The following is a 24,826-nucleotide window of genomic DNA, read 5'->3' on the forward strand; positions in this document are numbered from 1 at the left end:
TTAATACATATTATCCGCTGGTTAATACATACTATCCGCTGGTTACTACATACTATCCGCTGGTTAATACATATTATCCGCTGAAAATAAATACTATTAGCTAGTTAATTTATACCATCAATTGGTGAATATATATAATATCAGTTCCTATAAATGTATAGTAAGAGCTGGATAATACATACTATCAGCTCGAGAATGCATATTCGCAGCTAGTTTCATATTCTATCAACTGGAGAATATAGACTATCATCTGGAGAACGCATACTATCATCTAGAGAATATACACTATCATCTGGAGAATACACACTATCAACTAGATAATACACACTATCATCTAGAGAATATACACTATCATCTGGAGAATACACACTATCAACTAGATAATACACACTATCAACTGAAGAATACACACTAACAACTGGAGAACACATACTATCAGCTGGAGAATACGTCGGAATACGTACTATCATCTGGAGAATACACACTATAATCTGGAGAATACACACTATAATCTGGAGAATACACACTATAATCTGGAGAATACACACTATAATCTGGAGAATACACACTATAATCTGGAGAATACACACTATAATCTGGAGAATACACACTATAATATGGAGAATACACACTTTCAGCTGGAGAATACACACTTTCAGCTGGAGAATACGTCGGAATACGTACTATCATCTGGAGAATAAACCCTATCAACTGGTGAATAAACCCTATCAACTGGAAAACTCATACTATTAGCTGGAGAATACGTCGGAATACGTACTATCATCTGGAGAATACACACTATCAACTGGAGAATACACTCTATCAACTAGATAATATCTACTACTAACTGGAGAATATATACTATTAACTTTAGAATATATACCTGTAAAGCGGCTCAAATATTGACGAAAACAGAATGGCTGTAAAGAAAATTATAAGTTCGGTACACACACAAATTTCCGTTAAAACTTGAAAAGTAAATTGAAGCCTCTTTTCTGGGAGGAAAATAAAGAAAGATGAGACAGAGCGTGAAAGGAAATGAGGAAGGAAGACGCGTCTCCCGGGAGGGGGGCCAACGGAGAAAATAAAACCACCAGAAGCCTTTTCAAAATCGATTCCCGGCTCCAGCATCGATCGATGGAGGCAGTTCGCGCGGTTCTCCGTTAAAACGATATTTAAGCGAACTCAAAAATTACTTTTCCTCTGGCTCCGCTAAAGAGCAAAAAAGGAAACCTGGCCGTTGCCTCTTGAGGTAAACCGCGGCCGCCCAACCATTCCAAGAGACACGACGAGAAAGAGTATAGAAAACCAATAAGTTTTAAAGACTCAATCAAGCCCAGGAGGTAATAACTACGAAGTAGAATGTTTGGGGGGTTTAAGGAAAACCCTCGGGACAAAGTCGTCCTCAATTTAATCCTCGCGAGTGTCCTTGTCCTCGTACGCCGCTCCAGAAGTTGGGAATTCGTTCACCCTTAACGCTTTTTAATCCTAATATGAAAACCGCGACCGAATAGGATTATAGCTTACTGCCGCTTAAGGAATTAGTCGACATTGTAATTAAATAGTACGGGTGACGGTACAGTCTGCGTTTGAAGGGTTTCGGTCTGGACACACCCTCGGGCTCCGTGTCGCGGGTTCGATTTCGTAGGCTCCTAAGTTTCGGAGTCTCTCTGTCTTGAAACTCGGCGAAATTTGTGTTGCCCGTCGCTAATCCCCTTATTTGAATAATGAAGGTGTTGTTTGACAAGCACTTCCTTGTCTCCCATTAGCTTACGCGTACTCCACTCTCTCTAATTTCTCTTTGTCCCGCGAAGGCGGGATAGTCTTAAGCCTAACGAACACTTACCAATCGATATTATTTTCCGTTTTGGTCGTTGGTTTTTATTAAGTCTGAAACAGCTTGTGGGAGTGTTAAATAATGCGTGGCATAATGTGTAACAAGGAATATTGTAAAGTTCTGGTATATTATTTTTTACCTCTAAAAATACGTGCGTTTAAAAATTTATTAGAATTTTTATTTTTATATTTGCTGGAAATGTTTAAAATATTATTTGATGGTGTTTACTGTGCTCGGGTGAGACTACAGAGTTACCGGGACCGCGCTGCTTGGAGGTCCAGAGCCTAGACCCCTCTTCCAAGTTTATCTCCGTACACGGCTCTTTTAGGGCCCGGAATTATGGTTTTACAGGGCCCGGTCAGCTCTCGATGGCCATGAATATTAACAAAAACGCTTCTATCGAGCATACTCTGACACTACTCTACTCCTTTGAAAATTGTGTATCAAATTTGATTTCAAAATGAGTTCCAAATTAGACTTCGATCAAAAAATTCCAATCTAAAATGCCGTGTTTTGGATCCAATTTCAATACATTAAATTCAACTTTATTACAATTTTATCAAAATATATTCAACCAATAATAATAATAATAATAATAATCAGCTAGATTAATATCCAAGGTACCTACTCAGGCCAAAGACATCTAGCGACTTTTAATGCCTTTAAACAGGTGGTCGGGTTATACAGCTCCCTACACTCGCTATTACCGTTAACCTCAACCGAAGATCTCGACAAAAACCTCTTTAAAAAATGGCGAGAGAACTAGGAAGCTCAACATGGAAGGATTTCACACAAAATAGGGTTCAATCAGGATTTGAACATTTTATACAAAGCCGAAGAGAGAAACTATTATAACGTAAAACAGAAAGAAGATTTTCCCATCATCGAGACGTCATTATGTTATCCCCCTATACACTCAACGTGGAGAACCTCAAGACTATATTGAATAAGCTACAACGGAGATAATATACTAAACCAATATAGCAATTATAGTATGTACATGTATTGTCTGTTTATATGGGGGTACCTTAATACTGCTCCCGCGGTGAACCAGACACAAATACAATAAATTCCGCAAAGAGAATACCCACTATATCCGAGATTTATAATTCATCCGAACAAGAGGTCGCGCTCCACGATACGCTAGCCCGTAATGGTTGGCTGACCAGAGTATGACAAAGACTCTCCGAACAATTAGTGAATTCGTAAATTAGGTGATAAGATACCCTCCCTCTAACAAATATCTCTTGGCGGGTTCGTTTCCGTCCGCGGGTCATTCTAGAGCCATTACTTTCCATTATTGGTGGGCATTTTAGCTTTCGGAACACGTAGCGACACAGGCTCCGGAAGGTGGTATTCGCTACACGGCGGCAACAGCGAATGTCCCTTTAATGATTATCTCGGCCATTGGACGCGAGGCTTCTCAGGAAGGGGACCACGCCTTTAATGGAGCTCTTGGTAAAGAGAATACGACTCTGAAAACGGCTCGGGACCAACAGGTTTTAACTTTCCTATTTCGGTGATTTACGAGTTAGGAACTTGGCGGCCGCTCTAGCTGCTTGATCACATTGGCCGCCGCGACAGTGATAAACGGCTTTCCAAACTGTTTACGACGGATTTACAATAGTGTTCCTACGTCGACTAGAAGTTGTCCATTTCCATTCGCGCTTTCCGGGAAATTACGAGAACCTTTTAAGCATTACGTTGCAGTGAATGCGTATCCGTATAGTAAATAATGGTGTTGAATTAGATTTATGGATAATTCTAACTGGAATTAAGATGATTTAAAATTAAGTTTCGTACAGAACCGATCTTAGGTTACACAATAATTAATGATTGTAAATAAAGTTTGGATGAAATTCGAACCATACAGAACCTATTCCAAGCTACACTTTTTGGTGGTCCGTCCGGGATTATATAAAATTAAAAATATTTAAGGTTTAGAATAATAATTAAAGATTTTATATAAATTTTGGTTGAAACGTGAACTATACAGAACTGATTTCGCGCTACGCTGTTTGGCTGTTCGTACGGGATTATCGAAATTTTCAAATATTTAGGAATTTGAATAAGAATTAAGGATTGTAAATAAATTTTGGTTAAAATTCGAAATTGTACGTTAAAGTGTATATATCTACATACGGTGGTTTAAAAACGGGTCCTAGTTGGGACTCTGGAGAGTTAAAGGGTATTTTGTCACTTTCTTGGAATACACGAATGACCGGGTTTGAGTTTTCAGTAATCCAAAGCGATTTTGTAGCCTCCCATAAAATCCCAAGACGAGCTTTCAACGGTTTAAATTGATATTATAAAGTATATTTCTATCCTGATAATGGTATTTCCTTGAAACACTGATTTTCAAAAATTAATTTCGGTAAAAAAACGTATTCTTATTATCAGAAGAATGTTGCTCTCCTGCCAATGGAATTTCTTTGAAATAGAGGTCGGTAACGGTTAATCATTATCCATGATTAAATTGATTTTTTTGGGAAAAAAATGTAAACAAAGAAATTTACCGGTTAATATTTCGGAAAATGATTAAAAAACATGTATTATTCGTAAAAGTTGAGCTTTTTATCGAAAAAAACGTCGTTTTTCCGATTAATTTTACAAATTTATCGAAAAAATTAATCGGATAATACAGAAATATAAATTACTTGATCAAAACATTTTACGAATAATTTTGAGAGCTTTATCTATTGAATAAAAGTTAACCGTCCCCGACCTCTACTTTGAAACGTACTTACGCAAGTTCGCCGGCTGGCGCTGATTTTTCAAAATATGTTCGTAAGATAAAATAATGCAGGCCGAAGTATATTAGAATAACAATCAACTCAGCTAATAACCAAGGCACCATCTTGGGCCCCGGGACAACTTGTAACGTCAATTACCGATGGCCGGGTTAAATTGCCCATTAAGCCAACAGCTCCCTACACTTACTATAACCGTTAACCTCAGGAAATTTACGTAAAAGGGTAAACTTAAGAAATCTGGGGTAATCCACTCTAATCAGCAGGGAGATAACTTACAAACTCAACGTGGAAGGAGTGGCTCTTGTTTTTCACCAAGTGCCACCTAGGAGCAACAAACACAGCACCCCACACAAGGAGAACGCAACCCATCAAAAGTCGTGGATTTTCTTGTGTACATTTTTCTTTGGTTAGACGCTTTAGCGCCTACTGCCGTCGGAAGGGGGAAATTCGGAAATTGTCTTCCCCCTTTCCCTAAAGAGTAAAAGTTCGTCCAATGAAATTTGTACATAACACGGTGTTAGCTTGTTTAAAGGCTAGCTGTGTTCTCCTGGCGTTTGTTGCCCATAGGTGCCACAACCCGGGATTGAACCTGGCTTCTCTTGCTGAGAGACACGAGAGCTAACCACTTCGCCATCCCACTTCTATTAACTGTTAAATTAACTATCAGTAAAATATGACTCTTCTGTAAGTAAATATCCCTCGAAGCAGTGTAATTTTAGCATTTAACGTCGTTAGAGTTATACACCCAGTCAGGAATCCATACCTCTACTTGGAATGCTTATCCTTCCGTATGGTAAGATCACTCTGACGGCTTTGGCCCCGCCTACGAGATAAAAAATCCCCTCTGCGCGTGCTCCCCTCTCACGTAGTTGTTTTTTAAGTTAACATAGTGACGTCAAAAAACCGTCAGCCACATCGGCATGAAAATCTGCGGCGATAAGCATTCCAAGTAGAGGTATGCATTCCTGCACTGTTAAAAATAAAGGTTTTTAAAACGACCAAAATTGGACTTTTAATTTATTTCAAACCATTTGGTTACTAAAAACGGTCTAATCAGTTATTTTAGACCCATTTCACTCTTTCATGTTGAATACAATACCTTTTGGAGTATTGAAAGGGAACGAGCCCTAAGAGTAAACCATTTTTAATCCTGGTGGTAAAGGTATAAAAAGTTATGTTCTAACATTTAATCCTTTTGAATACCCATTTAATTCCCTTAAACGAAGAAAAAAAGTATATGGACCAATTTCGAGACTAGTATTTGAATACTACGTTATTTATTTTTTTAATATTTTCTTTAAAATAACTTAAAGCGAAGAAATTCCAATCACCAGGAATATTTAACTAAGGTTAAGTCTTTAAAAATTTGATAACAGATTTTAAATATAGGCGATATTGATTAAAGCGTCAAACTATGATAACCCAAATATCGGCACTAAAGAAATTTTTGCTATGTGTATATCAAAAACTGAAAGTATTAAATGATACTTTACGTGATCAACCCACTTCGTTCAACGACTATTTCCTCCTTGTGAAAACCAGCTTAATCTGGCCATGTTAATGGTTAATCTATTGAGTCGTATTGAATAATAATAAAAAAAGTATTAAATAAGGGCCTATAAAGGACTGAAAATAAAGTTAAAAAGGATTAACTTCTTACTGTTTATGAAGTAAAATGGATAAAAGAGTGTAAAATAAGTACTTAAACACTCCACGAAAGGACTGAATTTGGGGAGCAGAAGATTTAAATATGTTTTATGATAAAACAATGAATGGTCTTAAATATTGGAAAAAGTTTTAACCACTTTAGAGGTCTAAATTAAAACCTTTATTTTTAACAGTGTGACCCAGTGAAATCTGTAATTTTTCGAAAAACTAGATGCATTGTACATTAATTGGCTCGAACCTGAGACGATACATGTTTCACTTTAATGGCCTGGAGCGATACTTCTTCCGTAAATATTTTATAACCTTATGATGCTAATAGTGAAAGTAGGTTAAACAATATACAATCGCCTTTGGACTTTTACTTAAAATTTATCTTTCAACTAATCCTGTAGGCAACTCGCGTAATTGTCTTTCTGCAAATGATCTCCTACCGTGTATCAAGATAAATATCTATATAAACTAGCCAGTGTGTCCGCATTTCCAATATAAAATCCCATTAACTCCAATTCATCGCTTCTGCAATAAAACCCGGTCGCCTAGAAATAAGCGATTTGATAAACGTTTCCAAAATGATTAAAAAATACGTCGATATATCCACCCAACTTATCACCAGGAAACTGGAACATTTAAAAGCCCCATTTATATTACCACGTACTGTCATAAGAAACATAAAATATAAGTATGGCAAGGAACGATTTCGGTTAATGATGGAGTGATTGCGTAATCAGAGCGAAAATGAAACATGAGAATAGGAAGCGTCATACTTAAGTTTGTTATATTACTTATGGTAACATTAAAGACATATACAATAATAATAATCAGCTAGGCTAATACCCAAGGTACCACGTTCGGCCCAAGTTATCTAGCCAACAGCTCCCTACACTCACTATTATCGTTAACTTATGAGTATGACACTGAACGATTTCGGTTAATGATAATCGAATTCGGAGTGTTTGAGTTATCGGAATAATAATTAGTTATAATTAATAATACAATAATTGATCATTATTTTGCCAAAGTAAACGTTTTTTTTATACTGTTGAAAGCGTTTCAAATTTTACTAAGCCTTGGTGAATCCTTAAAATTGGCTGACGGTGGTTATTAATTGGACACCGTTACCTTCCAAAGACTAACAACAAGTTCGCGGTTAGTTCTCAGTCTTTAGCCACTTAATGATGTATATAGTCAGTCGTGAAACAAACTGTAATTAAGAAAATAAACATAATATTAAATAAAAATTCGTTATCAGTAAGAAAATTTTCGTCGGTAGAATAGGAAGTGTCAAACTTATATTATTATGTTACTTATGATATAACCACTAAATAAAAGTTCGTTATCAGTAAGAAAATTTTCGTCGGTAGAATATTAAGTGCCAAACTTATATTATTATGTTACTTATGATATAACCACTAAATAAAAGTTCGTTATCAGTAAGAAAATTTTCGTCGGTAGAATATTAAGTGCCAAACTTATATTATTATGTTACTTATGATATAGCCACTAAATAAAAGTTCGTTATCAGTAAGAAAATTTTCGTCGGTAGAATATTAAGTGCCAAACTTATATTATTATGTTACTTATGATATAACCACTAAATAAAAGTTCGTTATCAGTAAGAAAATTTTCGTCGGTAGAATATTAAGTGCCAAACTTATATTATTATGTTACTTATGATATAACCACTAAATAAAAGTTCGTTATCAGTAAGAAAATTTTCGTCGGTAGAATATTAAGTGCCAAACTTATATTATTATGTTACTTATGATATAACCACTAAATAAAAGTTCGTTATCAGTAAGAAAATTTTCGTCGGTAGAATATTAAGTGCCAAACTTATATTATTATGTTACTTATGATATAGCCACTAAATAAAAGTTCGTTATCAGTAAGAAAATTTTCGTCGGTAGAATATTAAGTGCCAAACTTATATTATTATGTTACTTATGACATAGCCACTAAATAAAAGTTCGTTATCAGTAAGAAAATTTTCGTCGGTAGAATATTAAGTGCCAAACTTATATTATTATGTTACTTATGATATAACCACTAAATAAAAGTTCGTTATCAGTAAGAAAATTTTCGTCGGTAGAATATTAAGTGGCAAACTTATATTATTATGTTACTTATGATATAACCACTAAATAAAAGTTCGTTATCAGTAAAAAAATTTTCGTCGGTAGAATATTAAGTGCCAAACTTATATTATTATGTTACTTATGATATAGCCACTAAATAAAAGTTCGTTATCAGTAAGAAAATTTTCGTCGGTAGAATATTAAGTGCCAAACTTATATTATTATGTTACTTATGATATAGCCACTAAATAAAAGTTCGTTCTCAGTAAGAAAATTTTCGTCGGTAGAATATTAAGTGCCAAACTTATATTATTATGTTACTTATGATATAACCACTAAATAAAAGTTCGTTATCAGTAAGAAAATTTTCGTCGGTAGAATATTAAGTGCCAAACTTATATTATTATGTTACTTATGATATAACCACTAAATAAAAGTTCGTTATCAGTAAGAAAATTTTCGTCGGTAGAATATTAAGTGCCAAACTTATATTATTATGTTACTTATGATATAGCCACTAAATAAAAGTTCGTTATCAGTAAGAAAATTTTCGTCGGTAGAATATTAAGTGCCAAACTTATATTATTATGTTACTTATGATATAGCCACTAAATAAAAGTTCGTTATCAGTAAGAAAATTTTCGTCGGTAGAATATTAAGTGCCAAACTTATATTATTATGTTACTTATGATATAACCACTAAATAAAAGTTCGTTATCAGTAAGAAAATTTTCGTCGGTAGAATATTAAGTGCCAAACTTATATTATTATGTTACTTATGATATAACCACTAAATAAAAGTTCGTTATCAGTAAGAAAATTTTCGTCGGTAGAATATTAAGTGCCAAACTTATATTATTATGTTACTTATGATATAACCACTAAATAAAAGTTCGTTATCAGTAAGAAAATTTTCGTCGGTAGAATATTAAGTGCCAAACTTATATTATTATGTTACTTATGATATAGCCACTAAATAAAAGTTCGTTATCAGTAAGAAAATTTTCGTCGGTAGAATATTAAGTGCCAAACTTATATTATTATGTTACTTATGACATAGCCACTAAATAAAAGTTCGTTATCAGTAAGAAAATTTTCGTCGGTAGAATATTAAGTGCCAAACTTATATTATTATGTTACTTATGATATAACCACTAAATAAAAGTTCGTTATCAGTAAGAAAATTTTCGTCGGTAGAATATTAAGTGCCAAACTTATATTATTATGTTACTTATGATATAACCACTAAATAAAAGTTCGTTATCAGTAAGAAAATTTTCGTCGGTAGAATATTAAGTGCCAAACTTATATTATTATGTTACTTATGATATAGCCACTAAATAAAAGTTCGTTATCAGTAAGAAAATTTTCGTCGGTAGAATATTAAGTGCCAAACTTATATTATTATGTTACTTATGATATAACCACTAAATAAAAGTTCTTTATCAGTAAGAAAATTTTCGTCGGTAGAATATTAAGTGCCAAACTTATATTATTATGTTACTTATGATATAACCACTAAATAAAAGTTCGTTATCAGTAAGAAAATTTTCGTCGGTAGAATATTAAGTGCCAAACTTATATTATTATGTTACTTATGATATAGCCACTAAATAAAAGTTCGTTATCAGTAAGAAAATTTTCGTCGGTAGAATATTAAGTGCCAAACTTATATTATTATGTTACTTATGATATAGCAACTAAATAAAAGTTCGTTATCAGTAAGAAAATTTTCGTCGGTAGAATATTAAGTGCCAAACTTATATTATTATGTTACTTATGATATAACCACTAAATAAAAGTTCGTTATCAGTAAGAAAATTTTCGTCGGTAGAATATTAAGTGCCAAACTTATATTATTATGTTACTTATGATATAACCACTAAATAAAAGTTCGTTATCAGTAAGAAAATTTTCGTCGGTAGAATATTAAGTGCCAAACTTATATTATTATGTTACTTATGATATAGCCACTAAATAAAAGTTCGTTATCAGTAAGAAAATTTTCGTCGGTAGAATATTAAGTGCCAAACTTATATTATTATGTTACTTATGATATAACCACTAAATAAAAGTTCGTTATCAGTAAGAAAATTTTCGTCGGTAGAATATTAAGTGCCAAACTTATATTATTATGTTACTTATGATATAACCACTAAATAAAAGTTCGTTATCAGTAAGAAAATTTTCGTCGGTAGAATATTAAGTGCCAAACTTATATTATTATGTCACTTATGATATAGCCACTAAATAAAAGTTCGTTATCAGTAAGAAAATTTTCGTCGGTAGAATATTAAGTGCCAAACTTATATTATTATGTTACTTATGATATAACCACTAAATAAAAGTTCGTTATCAGTAAGAAAATTTTCGTCGGTAGAATATTAAGTGCCAAACTTATATTATTATGTTACTTATGATATAACCACTAAATAAAAGTTCGTTATCAGTAAGAAAATTTTCGTCGGTAGAATATTAAGTGCCAAACTTATATTATTATGTTACTTATGATATAGCCACTAAATAAAAGTTCGTTATCAGTAAGAAAATTTTCGTCGGTAGAATATTAAGTGCCAAACTTATATTATTATGTTACTTATGATATAGCAACTAAATAAAAGTTCGTTATCAGTAAGAAAATTTTCGTCGGTAGAATATTAAGTGCCAAACTTATATTATTATGTTACTTATGATATAACCACTAAATAAAAGTTCGTTATCAGTAAGAAAATTTTCGTCGGTAGAATATTAAGTGCCAAACTTATATTATTATGTTACTTATGATATAACCACTAAATAAAAGTTCGTTATCAGTAAGAAAATTTTCGTCGGTAGAATATTAAGTGCCAAACTTATATTATTATGTTACTTATGATATAGCCACTAAATAAAAGTTCGTTATCAGTAAGAAAATTTTCGTCGGTAGAATATTAAGTGCCAAACTTATATTATTATGTTACTTATGATATAACCACTAAATAAAAGTTCGTTATCAGTAAGAAAATTTTCGTCGGTAGAATATTAAGTGCCAAACTTATATTATTATGTTACTTATGATATAACCACTAAATAAAAGTTCGTTATCAGTAAGAAAATTTTCGTCGGTAGAATAGGAAGTGTCATACTTACTTTATTATGTTACTAAGAAAATTAGCTTCGGAAAAATCGGAAGTGACATACTTAATTAAAAATTTACTTATGATATAACCCATAGATAAAAAGCTCGTTATCATTAAGAAAATGAGTATTGGAAAAATAGGAAGTGTCATTCTTTATTTAATTATGTTACTTTTGATATAACCAAAAGATTAAAAGTTTTTATCATTAAGAAAATGAGCATCGGGAGAATAGGAAGTATCATATTTATAGTTTTTAGGATATAACGGTAAGATAAAAAGTTTCGTCTTAAGGAATCTAAGGTTCTAGGAACCATTATCGTTGAAAAAGAGCTTACTTAATAGGCTAAAACAAAAGAATCCGTTATAATGGGACGAAAGAACAAACTTAGACGACACCCCACCCACCATATTACCTTCTACAAGAAGACTAAAATTACATCGAAAGCCTATATAGTCTAATTTATACTACATCCCCAAAAAAAAAAGATTTTTTTTAGTGGAGTATAAAAATTGAAATTTCCCCAACATTTAATCCAATTAGGCGATCCCTATGGGCAGTCCTTGGCTCGACAAAAGTTCGACGCGCCCTGCCGCGGCATTCCCGGGAAGCTTTTGAAAGAAATTTCCCTTAATAGAGAGCGATGCATCACAGTCAAACGCGGCGATGGCTTACGAGACTGACCTTACTCGGAACCAAAAACCTCTTTCGACTGCCATAGACGCGAGCCCTTATCCGCGCTATCCGGTGACCCGAACTGATAGCGACCTCTTAAAGATCATAAAAGACTTTTATACTCCTCGTAGAAGAGTAAGTAATTAAATATTAGAGAGATTAAGCAGAGCGCTCTAGAAATTTGAACGACAAAGTCAAGAGTCACGTGATAAAAACTATGCCATATTTCTGTCGAACTAATATCTATGTATCAAAATAATCTATAATACAATTTTCCAGCTCAACAAATTGAGATATAATTATGGTTGTTCCTTTTCTAGCAACGCGCGTTTTAGCAATCGTAAATATTGGTTTAAATTGAAACGCCTCGTATTTTATGGGCGAAATCGGAAGAGACATTTACAGTAAAGCATCTAGGGTACAGGAAAATAAATGCTTTTATTTATACAATACTCACAGCCATACATAAGGCGTGTTCTCTCCCTACTGGTTTAAGGGGTTTCCCCCGGGTTCTTCAGTTTCTCCTTCCATAGAAACTTGTTGCGGTTAACGGTAATAGTTAGTGTAGGGAGCTGTTGGCTCGCGTGGCATGAAGGGCTAGCCACCACCCTCCTACGCATTGTAACCCGGCCACCTGTTTAAAGGCATTATAAGTCGCTAGATGACTTGGGCCTAAGGTGGTGCCTTGGTTATTAACCTAGCTGATTATTTTGATAATGGTAAATAGAGGTATTCTGGTAAATAATGGTAACTGCAGGTATTTTGGTAAATAATATATATATAATATATATAATATATATTATGAATAAATATATATATATATATATATATATATATATATATATATATATATATATATATATATATATATATATATATATATATAACTCGGCCACCTGAATTAATGGCTTTAAAAATCGCTTGATGACTTAGGCCTAAGGTGGTGCCTTATTATTATTATTATTAATGGTTAAACACTTTGTTATTTTCGTCGTGTACCCGGGTTTAGCAAATATATCTAAAATACGTAAAAACTGTACATGTTTTCTTTAGCAGTCAAAGTGAAAGACCGCTTAACTGATTTTAAAGAATCTAACGTTTTCGCTCAAACTTCTAGAGCGTCCTGCTTAACCTCTCTTAGTAGCCTCCGAATCATTAGACCTTTACACCCCTCTCCCACTTTTACTTACGATCTGGTACTGGCTATTATTAAACTTTGCATATGACCAAATAGAAAAGGTTTTTCCAAGTCAAACCGAAGCCCGAAAACGTCAAGTTTTGCGGTGATGGAGTGGCTATATATTTTTGCGGTTGGAAGATGAGATTCCACTGATAAATATATATATAAGGGTGATGAAGGTATTCCCGCACCCCTTATTTGAATATATTAAATTTCCTATCATGTACGTTACCAAGTTTATTATGTTTTGTAAAATATGGAATTTTTTTGGAAGACCTGTTTGAGTATAAAAATCTTAAATATTTTAGAAGGGGCTAAAATTAAATTTCACCAAAGTGTGTCAGATATGATGGATTTATTTTAGTTATTTTATTTCTTTTTAGGTTAAATATATTAAATTATTTATCTAATTTAAATCAGAATTTTTATTTGACATTATTACTTCATAAGTTTTTTAATATAATGCATTTTTTCGTGATTGCCTTATATCGATGACGTAAGCTAAAATTAATCTCAATTGATTTTAATTACCGTTTGTTGTAAATGATGCTTGGTACGAATTGGTACTGCCACAAGCAGTTCATAAAACAAACGTTCATAAGTTCAATTTAAATTAATCCTTACTAAGTTTAATTACCATTGGTTGTAACTGGATATTGAGGTTTGCTACGAATTGCTATTGCAAATTTCAGTTCGGGTGTTTGGTAGTATAAGTTTAAATTTAAATGAATCCTAACTAAATTTAATTACCATTTGTTGTAACTGGTTAGTGCGCTACGAATTGCTACTAATACAAACTATTTTTCAAGTTTTTTGGTAGTATAAGTAAAAATTAAATTAATCGTAACTAAATTTAATTACCATTTGTTGTAAATGAGGCTCACTAGATAACTATTTATCACGTTTTTGGTAACGTCATTTAAAATTTAAATTCATCCTAATTAAATTTAATTAGCACTTGTTGTATAAGTAACTATTTTTAACGTTTTCATCAATTCATTGAGATATCATATACGATTTAAATCAATGATTTAAAAATAACGTGCTTGAGATATTTAGTAATTTATCCCGTTAAAGAAATATTTATGATTCTAAATTGGTTACTTGTAAATTAAACGTTATAAAGAAAACATTAATCTTGAAAAGGTCAAATTAAGAAGATTAACTAATTAGTAAAAATCTTAACATTTTTATTAATACAAATAATAGTATATAAAATAAATATATATAAACCCGTAAATATAAGGCAATTTAATCGAAGGTAATTTGGGGGTGAAAACCACTAAGAATCAGTAACAGTATCTTCAATGATAGCTAAACTAGCGCGGGATCATGGGGAGATAAAACTGCCGTAATAGGGCTGCAGTAACATTAAATTAAGAGCCCAAATTTAATCAACAAAACAAGGAAGAGAGGGGATATAGAGTGGTTCATGAATGGCTGGCTCTGGATTGGATTAACCCATTTTCGGTGCAAATAGAATTAGATGGCCTGTTAAAGGCAGCAGTTGGGACGGGGTAGGGCTGCTTTACATTTAGCCCTTTCGAAATGACAAGAACAGAATAAACAGAGAAACTGTCCTGTACGCGACGCAAAACAAACAGCAGGCGCAATTGGAAATAACAAAGGAAACCATTAAGCCTAATCCAGCGTCGGCCCCGTTCTAACTCTTACCTAAGCCTTAGTCTTAGCTTTCTTACAATTTTTCTTTCACGTCTCATTAGATTCGGAGTATATTACGTTTATTTCCGGTATGATATTGACGGCGTATCAAATAGTTATTTACCGGTTTGTCGGTAAAGGTGACGAGAAAACGGTAACGGACGTCCAAAAAAAAACTATCATGTTTCATATCATTCAAAAAAATATTATTTCCGATTTGAAATATACATTTCCTCCCAAAAATAAAGAAAGTAAAACGTCACTTTCATTTTTTGACATTTGGACATACAAAAAGGGAAAAACCTGTAAGCCACCCTTTAAATTCGGAGGAAAATAAGAATGAAGAACAGGGCGCGAGGAAGGCTTAGCGTAAACCCGTTATCGGGGATTCGCTCTTTTCAAACAATAAAAGTTTTTTTTTCCTTTGCAGTTCCTCAATATCAAACTTTAAAATTACTTCTTCGCCATCTGAAGCGATATTTCTAAGCTAATCGGAACTTTCTTACGGTCTATATGCCACTGGAATAAAAAATAAAGAAATATATAGCATTGGGACTTTAAAACCGAAATACAAAGAAATCGTAGATGGATTACCGGGAGCTTTGTAGAGTTTATAGGGGCTCTCTTCATGGCCAATTAGATCCGGAGGAAGAAAGACTTAAAGTTTCTCTATTTCGGAAAATTCTTACAGGAAAACGAACGTTATGGGCGAAACCATTAAAGGTTCGATTTTAACGCTTTGGTTTATGGTAGATGGCACCAATTGAAACTTTCTTTTAAGCGAAAAGGCAAAAAATGATGATTTCTCATAAAAAAAATTAAAGGCCTAGGATTTCTTCTGCCAGTTTTCCTGTAAGTTTTCTTCCCGCCACGCAAATATCCTGGTGGTAGGCCAACCGCAGAACCACCGTCCATAGGTGGTTTCTTCTAACTTTACTTATCGTATAAACTATTCTCTATGCAACGCGTTTTGAAATTTTTAATGTTTAGGCTTAGTTTCTCTTTTCGATATAACAGTCGCCAGCCAGATTTCCCGCACGGTACTGATGAGTTCCAAATAGAACGAAACCGGTCTACCGTTGGAATTTCTGGCTATTTTGTTTAGTTTTTATGTAGTTTATCGCTCGAAGATCTATTTGATCCGAGATTCGCGTTTTTTTTTTACTCGAAGACCTATTGGTACGAGTTATTAGTAAGTTTTTCAATTTCTTCAAATTTGTTAAGGATTTAGCTATATTATCCCTTTAAATTATGGATTAATCTACTTTTTCGCGTATTTTTTCATCCTTCGTTTATTTTTTCCGGCGGCGGCGGAGCGAAGAAAAGTTTCTCCCCTCTTTCGAAAATTTGGAAAAAAAATAAAAAAATTTTTGAAAGAAAAAAAATTAAGTTACGTAGAAAATCCAAAATGAAATTCGGCGTTGGATCGGCGTTGGATCGGCGGCACTAGGCTCTATATGTAATTTAGTTATGTAATATGTTATGATGCAAAAATATAACCTGTAATTGGTTAATATTAGCAGAGAGTGTAAAGATTATGAGAGGCGTTTCTTCCTATTCCCGTAACGTTAAAATTTCGTACAAGATTTTGAGAGCGCGCGCCCATAGGAGAGGTTACGATACTATCCGACACACGATGTCGCTACTGGAAAATTTTTAAATTTTGTAAACATCCGGAAAGTTTTTCATCAGTCATGGCTGTTAAACATAGTTGAATTATGCTAATTTAAAATTAATAAAATTCAATTCCGTGAAAAATAAAGAAACGTAAGTACAAGAAAGCGAACTATTTATAATATTTTGATACTAAAAGAATTATTTGTTTGATTAACCAAGGAAATTCATTGGAAATTTTATGAAATGGCCGAGGCTTAACGAGAACAGAGCGTTATAAATTAAAAAATACGAGGAAACATTGAAGTTGGTAAAATGAGATTAATGTTGTATTTTTAACAGTTTCCTATCTAATCTTTTCTGGGTTTTCATGTATTCATGGTTGAGATCTTGTTTTTTAAGGGAACTATGTATGCAGAATTCTATGAAAAAAGATATCATGTTTTGGTATGCAGTTGCACATGGAGAATCTTCATTAGCTTTAAAATATTTCTTGTCAATTCTTTGAATGATGAATCTCTCCAAACGTCCTTTAATATTTGTCATGTGCGATAAAAGCTTAAAACTGGTGTCAAATACTTAATTCATTTGTCTCAGTTACAAATTTGAAGAAACTATCAGTTGGTACGATGAGGCTGCTGAGCAGCTGATAGAAGAATTCTTTGCTGTTTTGAAAGCTTTAAAGTAAAAGAGCAGATTTGTTGGGTCAACAATTGGATTGTCTTTTTTGAGTTGACTTATGCAAGAAGAGCATTGAAGGTTTGAGTAGCAGCGGTGAATTAGATATCCTGAAATGTAACTAAGAACATTTTGTTTTAGCAGGTTTGGACTTCCAATAGAATTACAAAATTCTAAGTCTTCATCGGAACATTGCCCCTGGCTTTGCGAGACTACAAGATTTTCAAAATTAGAATCCGGTGGTTTCAAGAGATTATTCACAGAGGCCGCCCTGTATGCAGCTCGAAATTGTTGTGGATTGGGATGATCACGGACTCGCGGTTGCCTCCTTTCTGTCTTATAGATCCAAGAAAATTATCTACAAAATCTTGGCTAATCCTGTCCGTTAATAAAAACTTAATTTTGGTTTTATCCTTTAGATCTTCCCAGAGGAGTAGCAAGGCTTGAATTGAAATTACCATTTTCTGAAATTTCCAATGGTGTAGAGTCATTAAGACTGAAAATTGTTGGCACAGCGGATGGTGTGAGCCTATTTTTAGTTCTAATATTCATGAAACTGGCATCAATGAAATTATTCGCGCAAATTATATGGTTAACGTGTAAATATTCCGTAGTTTTATTTGTAAGCCCATCATTAATTACATTTTTCAGCCACAAAATAGAACTAAACTTTATATTAAGTTAATATGCCAATAAGCCTATCTAATGAAAATGCGAATTTACCAGTCTTTTTCCTTTGGAAACTTAAAAAAAGATGAACAAGGATTTCTTGTTTTCAATATTTTACAATTTAAAACAAAAGAATATACCCCAGACCCACTAAATTATTTAAAAACCTTGTAAAACTAGCATTAAAAATCTGGAAAGTTTTTGCGTCTCTTTTAAACCTAACATCGAAACGCACGCGCTGTGAGAACGGCGCCACTGGTGGCGCCATCGCTCTTACGGTAGTAGTGGACATTTTTGGAAAAAAAAAGTTAGTACGCTTTTTTGAAAGAGAGACGCCTCTCATAATCTTTACACTCTCTGATATTAGCATTTTATTATAATTTTACACAGAGAAGTAGCAAGGAGCAATTACAACGGCCAGATTTAGACATTTTTATTTTTTACCTCGGAAGAGCGTGTCGCCACAGCGCCACCTAGACAGCGTTTCGTGAATTTCAAATGACATATTTACGTAAAACTATTATCAATTCGTTATAAAGGGAAACAAGGAAAAATAATTAGAAATTTATAGCTAATTTGCAACAACATATCAGACTGGTGGCGCCATCTGGTAAAACTTGGGAAATGTAGATATGGACCTCCAAAGACCTTACCTACGTGAATGTGTCTTCCCCCTTGTCGAGTATGTATCGGTCGGTATATTGGTAGAATATGACGCAATTTCCGCCAAGGCATCAAATCCGTCCAGAATCCGTTTAATCAAAATGATAAATACGCAGTTTAGCGAAGGAATATTTATTCAATAAGGCGAACCAGGCGTTTTCCTCGTTAAGGAATCTAATTTACCAAAAATGAGTTTCACATTCATCGATATGCAAACGAGGCTGAGAGGCTCCGAACTTGGGCCCGCGATAAGCGAACATTTTGGACAATCTTTGGTACCGAATTCGAGAGCCCCTAGGCGCGTAAGCCCCCTAATAAATGAAAGTTTCATTATAATGCTAATTCGGAGTCATCTCGAGATTGCGTCATCGATCCGGGCCCCGATTGGTCGGCGAAAGGATATCGGGATTTTCGCCTAGATGGCGCCGTTAAACCATTTTCCTCGAAGCCCTAGGCCGATAAATGAATAGCCGACTAAGAGGGGGATTTTTGGAATAACAAATTGCATTCCATTTGATTTATAACCGAAGAAAACAACGAACTAGCGAAACCAATCTGAGCCGGGCTTTACTCCGAGATTACGGCGAAACGGCACTTTAGCGGGATTTAAGTTATCCCCTTAAAGTTGTCAGTATAATCGAAGCTAGGAATTGGGGTAGAGTCGGCGATATTTTCTTAAGTCGGGGTGGTCCGGTGTAAGCCCTTCTTCGTCTAACTAGCAACGGATAAGATATTTTCGCGGTGACCAGTAATACGGCCTGGAATAGGCATTTTGATTAGGCTAGAGAGAGCTTATTGTAGAAGCGAGGGATGAATTATTCAAATAAGGAATCGATTTGAAGGAAAAGCGCGCTTGCAGGAGACAAAGTTTTATCTTTTAAAACCGAGATGCAACTATTGGAACGTCTGGCGGCCGTTTTAATTGGCTAAGAGATACAGCGATAATGGATTTCGAATGCGATGACTCGACATTAGGAATTACAAACTGTCCCTTATAATTATATACACAGTTTAATCCTTATTCAAACTGGCTCACATACAGGGTGTTTATGGTTCGTCTGGCGCAAATTGGAGGGCCGGCTTTATGGGTCAACATTAGTCATTTTCCACACCAATTCTAATTTTAATTTTTGCTTAATTAACCTCCATCTCTGATAAAAATGTTTCTGAAAATCATAACGCAAATTAATTTATGATCAATTTTTTCGATAATTATCAGATCATTTGTCCAGAAAATATCAGAGCTTATTTTTCAATGAATTACCAGACCAATGTTTTCGAGAATCATAAGATCTTAATTTCCAAGGAATTATAATACCACTTTTTCGAGAATCATCAGACCTTATTTTTCAACGAATTTTCAGACCATTTTCAGAATCATCAGACCATTTCTCCCGAAATTATCAGACCTGATTTTCCAAGGAATTATTAGACCGGTATTTCGAGAATCATCAGACCATTTCTTCAAAAATTATCAGACCATTTCTTCAAAAACTATCAGACCGTTTCTCCAAAAATCACCAGACCATTTCTTAAAAAAATATCAGGCCATTTCTTCAAACATTATCAGACCATTTCTTCAAAATTATCAGAACATTTCTTCAAAATTATCAGAACATTTCTTCAAAAATTATAAGATCATCTCTTCAAAAATCATCAGACCATTTCTGCAGAAATTAAGACACATTAATTTTTAGGTAATTGTTTTCCGAGATTCAACAAAACAGTATTTCAGAAATTTTTAGACCAAATTTTCTTAGAAGTATCAGATTAGTTTGTTTCGAAAATGATTAGAAAAAACATTTATGATCAATCCAATTAAAAATTTCAAAGTTTGACCCAAAAATAAATTTTAGTTAATTTTTATGTAGAACACCTTGTATAGCAACTGATGGGTTATAGATTTATATTTATATACGAGAAATATAAGGAATCTTTACGAAGATTTTATGGAAATTGAATTTGTTAAAATGGCCACAAACCACATCGAGTGGCCAATTCTAATCGCTTTTGAAGGATAACTAATATAAAAACACTTGTATTTAATTGCCAAACACAAATTTTACTTTAATATGAATACCCTAACCACGGCCAACTTTGACACTCGCGCAATAGCGGCCAACCCATTCGCCGAAATTCCACGAACAAAGATTTTCCCGCTATAAACCATGCTATAAACTATCGGCGTTCAGCGCCACGTTCGGTTTTATATTGCCTTCAATGCAAAAACTATTTTGCGAATAATTTTCCGCTAGGAGCGCTCGACAGCGCGAGATATTTTTGTTCGTAGGTTAACATAGAAACTTCAACGAATGGGCTGGCCACTATTGCGCGAGTTGGCCGTGCCCTAACAAATGCGTGTAAGTTAGAACGAGCTTCTTCACGCGGGTGCCGAATCGCCATGGTTACAGACTTCAAAGGACCCTAGTCGTGAAGGAAGTTACCGCCCATCTTAGCCCTGGATGGTAAAAAGAGTAATAAAATAGTTCGATATTAATTTTTGTAAAGAATAAATTAATAAATAAATAATCAGCTAACCTAATGATTTATTTACCGTATAATTGAGCAGGTACCAGCATTCACTTACCAATACATTTAGCAAATAACTATTGATATTTTTTCCAACAAGGCCTTATTTAAGGGGGTTAGAAGAAACCACCTATGGACTGTGAGAAGGATGATAATCATCTTATTTAAGGGGGTTTCGGGGTTCAAATTTCCATCCCTTCGAAATTTAAGTGGCATTTAAATCAAATTAAATTAAATTTAATTAAACCCCACCCGAAATGAAATCCAGGATCCGCCCATGATCACCGATATTTTAATAGAATGAGTTAGATAAGGGGAAGTTCTAGAAAGATGGTGCTACACAAGACTGAGAAACTTTCCCCGTTTCTGTTTTATAATGGTCACGGTAAAAGCCCCCCATTTTTTGCGGCGCCATCTTCAGCATAGTCGATCTAGAAATCTTCGTAGAACTTTCGTTTTCTAAAGTTGCAACCGAGTATAGCGTAAACTTATTTCAAACAAAAATAATATAAATGTCACCTAGGTTACGTTCGCACTAAAAAAAAGACAGTTCGAACGGATAGAGCGTCATAAACCGTGATAAATGAGAATCGGAGGTCGGTCCACGTAAAAAGAAACCACTTTAAAACAGCTTTTTAAAAAACATTTCCTTTTGAGTGAAAATACCTCTTTCTCTCTCTTTTTATAACCTCGACGGCGAGCCACTTCATCCCAAAAAGACCCCTCCCTCCTCTGACGGTGCCACTTCAACATATTTCAACCTCAAATTGGGCTGCAGAACGAGTTGACCAAAGGTTAACGATGGTCCGGCGCTTAAGTCGACATCTGCATCCGTGAAAACTAACATTTGACAAATCATAATATTTTAAAATTAATTCTTAGTTTTAATTTAATATTCATTTAACTCTTCATTTCGATTTAATATTAATTTAACTCTTCATTTCAATTTATTATTATTTTGATGCTAAATTTTAATTTAATATTAATTTAATTATTTGTCTTAATATAATATTAATTTCATTCTTTATCTTAATATAATATTAGTTTCATTTCATTCTTTATCTTAATATAATATTAGTTTCATTTCATTCTTTATCTTAATATAATATTAGTTTCATTTCATTCTTTATCTTAATATAATATTAGTTTCATTTCATTCTTTATCTTAATATATTATTTATTTCATTCTTTATCTTAATAAAATATTAGTTTCATTTTTTATCTTAATATAATATTTATTTCGTTCTTTATCTTAATATAATATTAGTTTCATTCTTTATCTTAATATATTATCTTTATCCTAATATAATAATATATTATCTTTATTCTAATATAATATAATAATATATTATCTTTATTCTAATATAATATAATAATATATTATCTTTATCCTAATATAATAATATATTATCTTTATCCTAATATAATAATATTTTCATTCTTTATTTTAATTAATTATTAATTTAATTCTTTAATTCAATTTAATACTAATTTGATTCTTTAATTAAATTTAATACTAATTTGATTCTTTAATTCAATTTAATACTAATTTGATTCTTTAATTCAATTTAATACTAATTTGATTCTTTAATTCAATTTAATAATAATTTGATTCTTTATTCCAATTTCAAATTAATTTAATTCTTAATTTTAATTACATACTAATTTAATTCCCAATTTTAATTAAATACTAATTTAATTCTCAATTTTAATTACATACTAATTTAATTCTTAAATTTATTATAATACTAGTTTAATTCTTAAATTTATTATAATACTAGTTTAATTCTTAAATTTATTATAATACTAGTTTAATTCTTAATTTTAATTACATACTAATTTCATTCTCAATTTTAATTACATACTAATATAATGCTGAATTTCATTATATATCTTAGTATAATATTAATTTAATGCTTTTAAGTTTAACCTCCACCCCCACCAGATAAAGGACTCCGTATTCCTATAGAACAGACAGCAACGAAGCCCTCTAAATACTCTGCCTCTATACACTGAGAATCAGTTTGCAGATATCCAAATACCACACTGCCTTTGGCAATGGTGTCAATCAAAATGCATTTGATTAAATTCGTCCCTTTATCGTAGTATAATTCCAGCGCGCCACCGATTATACGCGCAGGACTTAAAAAGCGCTCCAATAGGGGGACTATGAAACCCCCAAAAGGGTAAAAATAGGTCACGTACCGGAAAAGAGAAGAGTTTCGAGCCTCGAAAACATTAAGCACCCGATCCTCAAAGGGTCATTGGCAAGGGTCGACGTCAAAACGTACGCTTTAGCCCGTCTCTTGACTCTCTTCCACCTTGCAGAGTTTGGATATCAATCCTAAGGACTTAGGGGACAAACAACCAATAGCGCTTTCAAGTAGAGTCATTAGAAACTCATTATCGATTGATTAATTACCAGAGGATATATACCTAGCATCGCCACCTCTGCCCTTTAGCGAAATTTAGCCGATACTGATTTGCCAGAATTAAAGTGTTGAAGTAATCGATATTTCTATTTTCAGCTGCGCGGGTCTTCGGCGGTGTATCTGGACCCGGCAGGCACAACGCCGCAGATGCCCAACGCGGTGGTGGTCACGACGCCCGTCGGAACCAGAGGCCAACAGACGCCCATGCCCTCGCTGACCGTCCACATCGAGTGGCTCGATTCCCTGTTACTCTTTGGCGCCGTTTACCACAAGTACGACGACGTACCCAGAGTGCACGCCAATCAAATGAGGTACAATCGCAACAACCTTGACACTAGGACATAATATTGATCGTTTATCTCCATGAGCGTGTTTTTATTGGGCTAGTAATAGGCCTTTCTATAAAGTAACACTGGCCTTCTTGATTTGATGTTGCTGCTGCTGCTGCGTCACGGGTGACGTATCAATGACGTTTGTCTTTGCTCGAATAGACCTTTCTATAAAGTAACACTGGCCTTCTTGATTTGATGTTGCTGCTGCTGCTGCGTCACGGGTGACGTATCAATGACGTTTGTCTTTGCTCGAATAGACCTTTCTATAAAGTAACACTGGCCTTCTTGATTTGATGTTGCTGCTGCTCCTGCGTCACGGGTGACGTATCAATGACGTTTGTCTTTGCTCGAATAGACCTTTCTATAAAGTAACACTGGCCTTCTTGATTTGATGTTGCTGCTGCGTCACGGGTGACGTATCGATGACGTTTTTCTTTGCTCGAATAGGCCTTTCTAAAAAGTAACATTGGCCTTCTTGATTTGATGTTGCTGCTGCGTCACGGGTGACGTATCGATGACGTTTTTCTTTGCTCGAATAAGCCTTTCTATAAAGTAACACTGGCCTTCTTAGTTTGATGGGGACAGTTTCGTTTGGCCGACTTCTCATTTGGCCGACCACAAAATACACGTTACGCCGACTGTCCAGTTGGCCGACTGCATATTTGTCTGACTGAGAAGTCGGACAAATGGACAGTGCATTTTGCCGACTGTTCATTCGGGCGATTTCTCGTTTGACCGACTGCTCATTTGGCCGACTGTTCGTTTGCCTGAATGGTCATTTGGCCGACTGTTCGTTTGCCTGAATGCTCATTTGTCGGTTGGACGATACTAGGTGCGTTTGGCTAGGTACTGTCCTCTAGGTCGCGTTTTAGAAGGCCCAGCTTAGTTATAAAGAACGAGGGCTGGGGGGGGGGGCCGGTCCAGTCCCCCAGCGCTCGAGCG

At 34.0% G+C, this 24,826-nt stretch overlaps 1 protein-coding gene across 1 annotated transcript in view; it reads left to right on the forward strand.

Moving 5' to 3' along the window:
• LOC149949437 (uncharacterized) overlaps window positions 1–24,826 on the forward strand; it is an 83,231-nt gene that overhangs the window by 51,859 nt on the left and 6,546 nt on the right. Inside the window, exons 4-5 of the mRNA XM_090169419.1 lie at window positions 23,649–23,686; window positions 23,762–23,863. Coding sequence (XP_090025545.1) covers window positions 23,649–23,686; window positions 23,762–23,863 — 140 coding nt within the window. The remainder of the gene's footprint in view (window positions 1–23,648; window positions 23,687–23,761; window positions 23,864–24,826) is intronic.

Source organism: Leiobunum rupestre, chromosome 3, assembly GCF_980474605.1.
Source record: "Leiobunum rupestre chromosome 3, qqLeiRupe1.1.hap1, whole genome shotgun sequence".
Taxonomy (NCBI): Eukaryota; Metazoa; Arthropoda; class Arachnida; order Opiliones; family Sclerosomatidae; genus Leiobunum; species Leiobunum rupestre.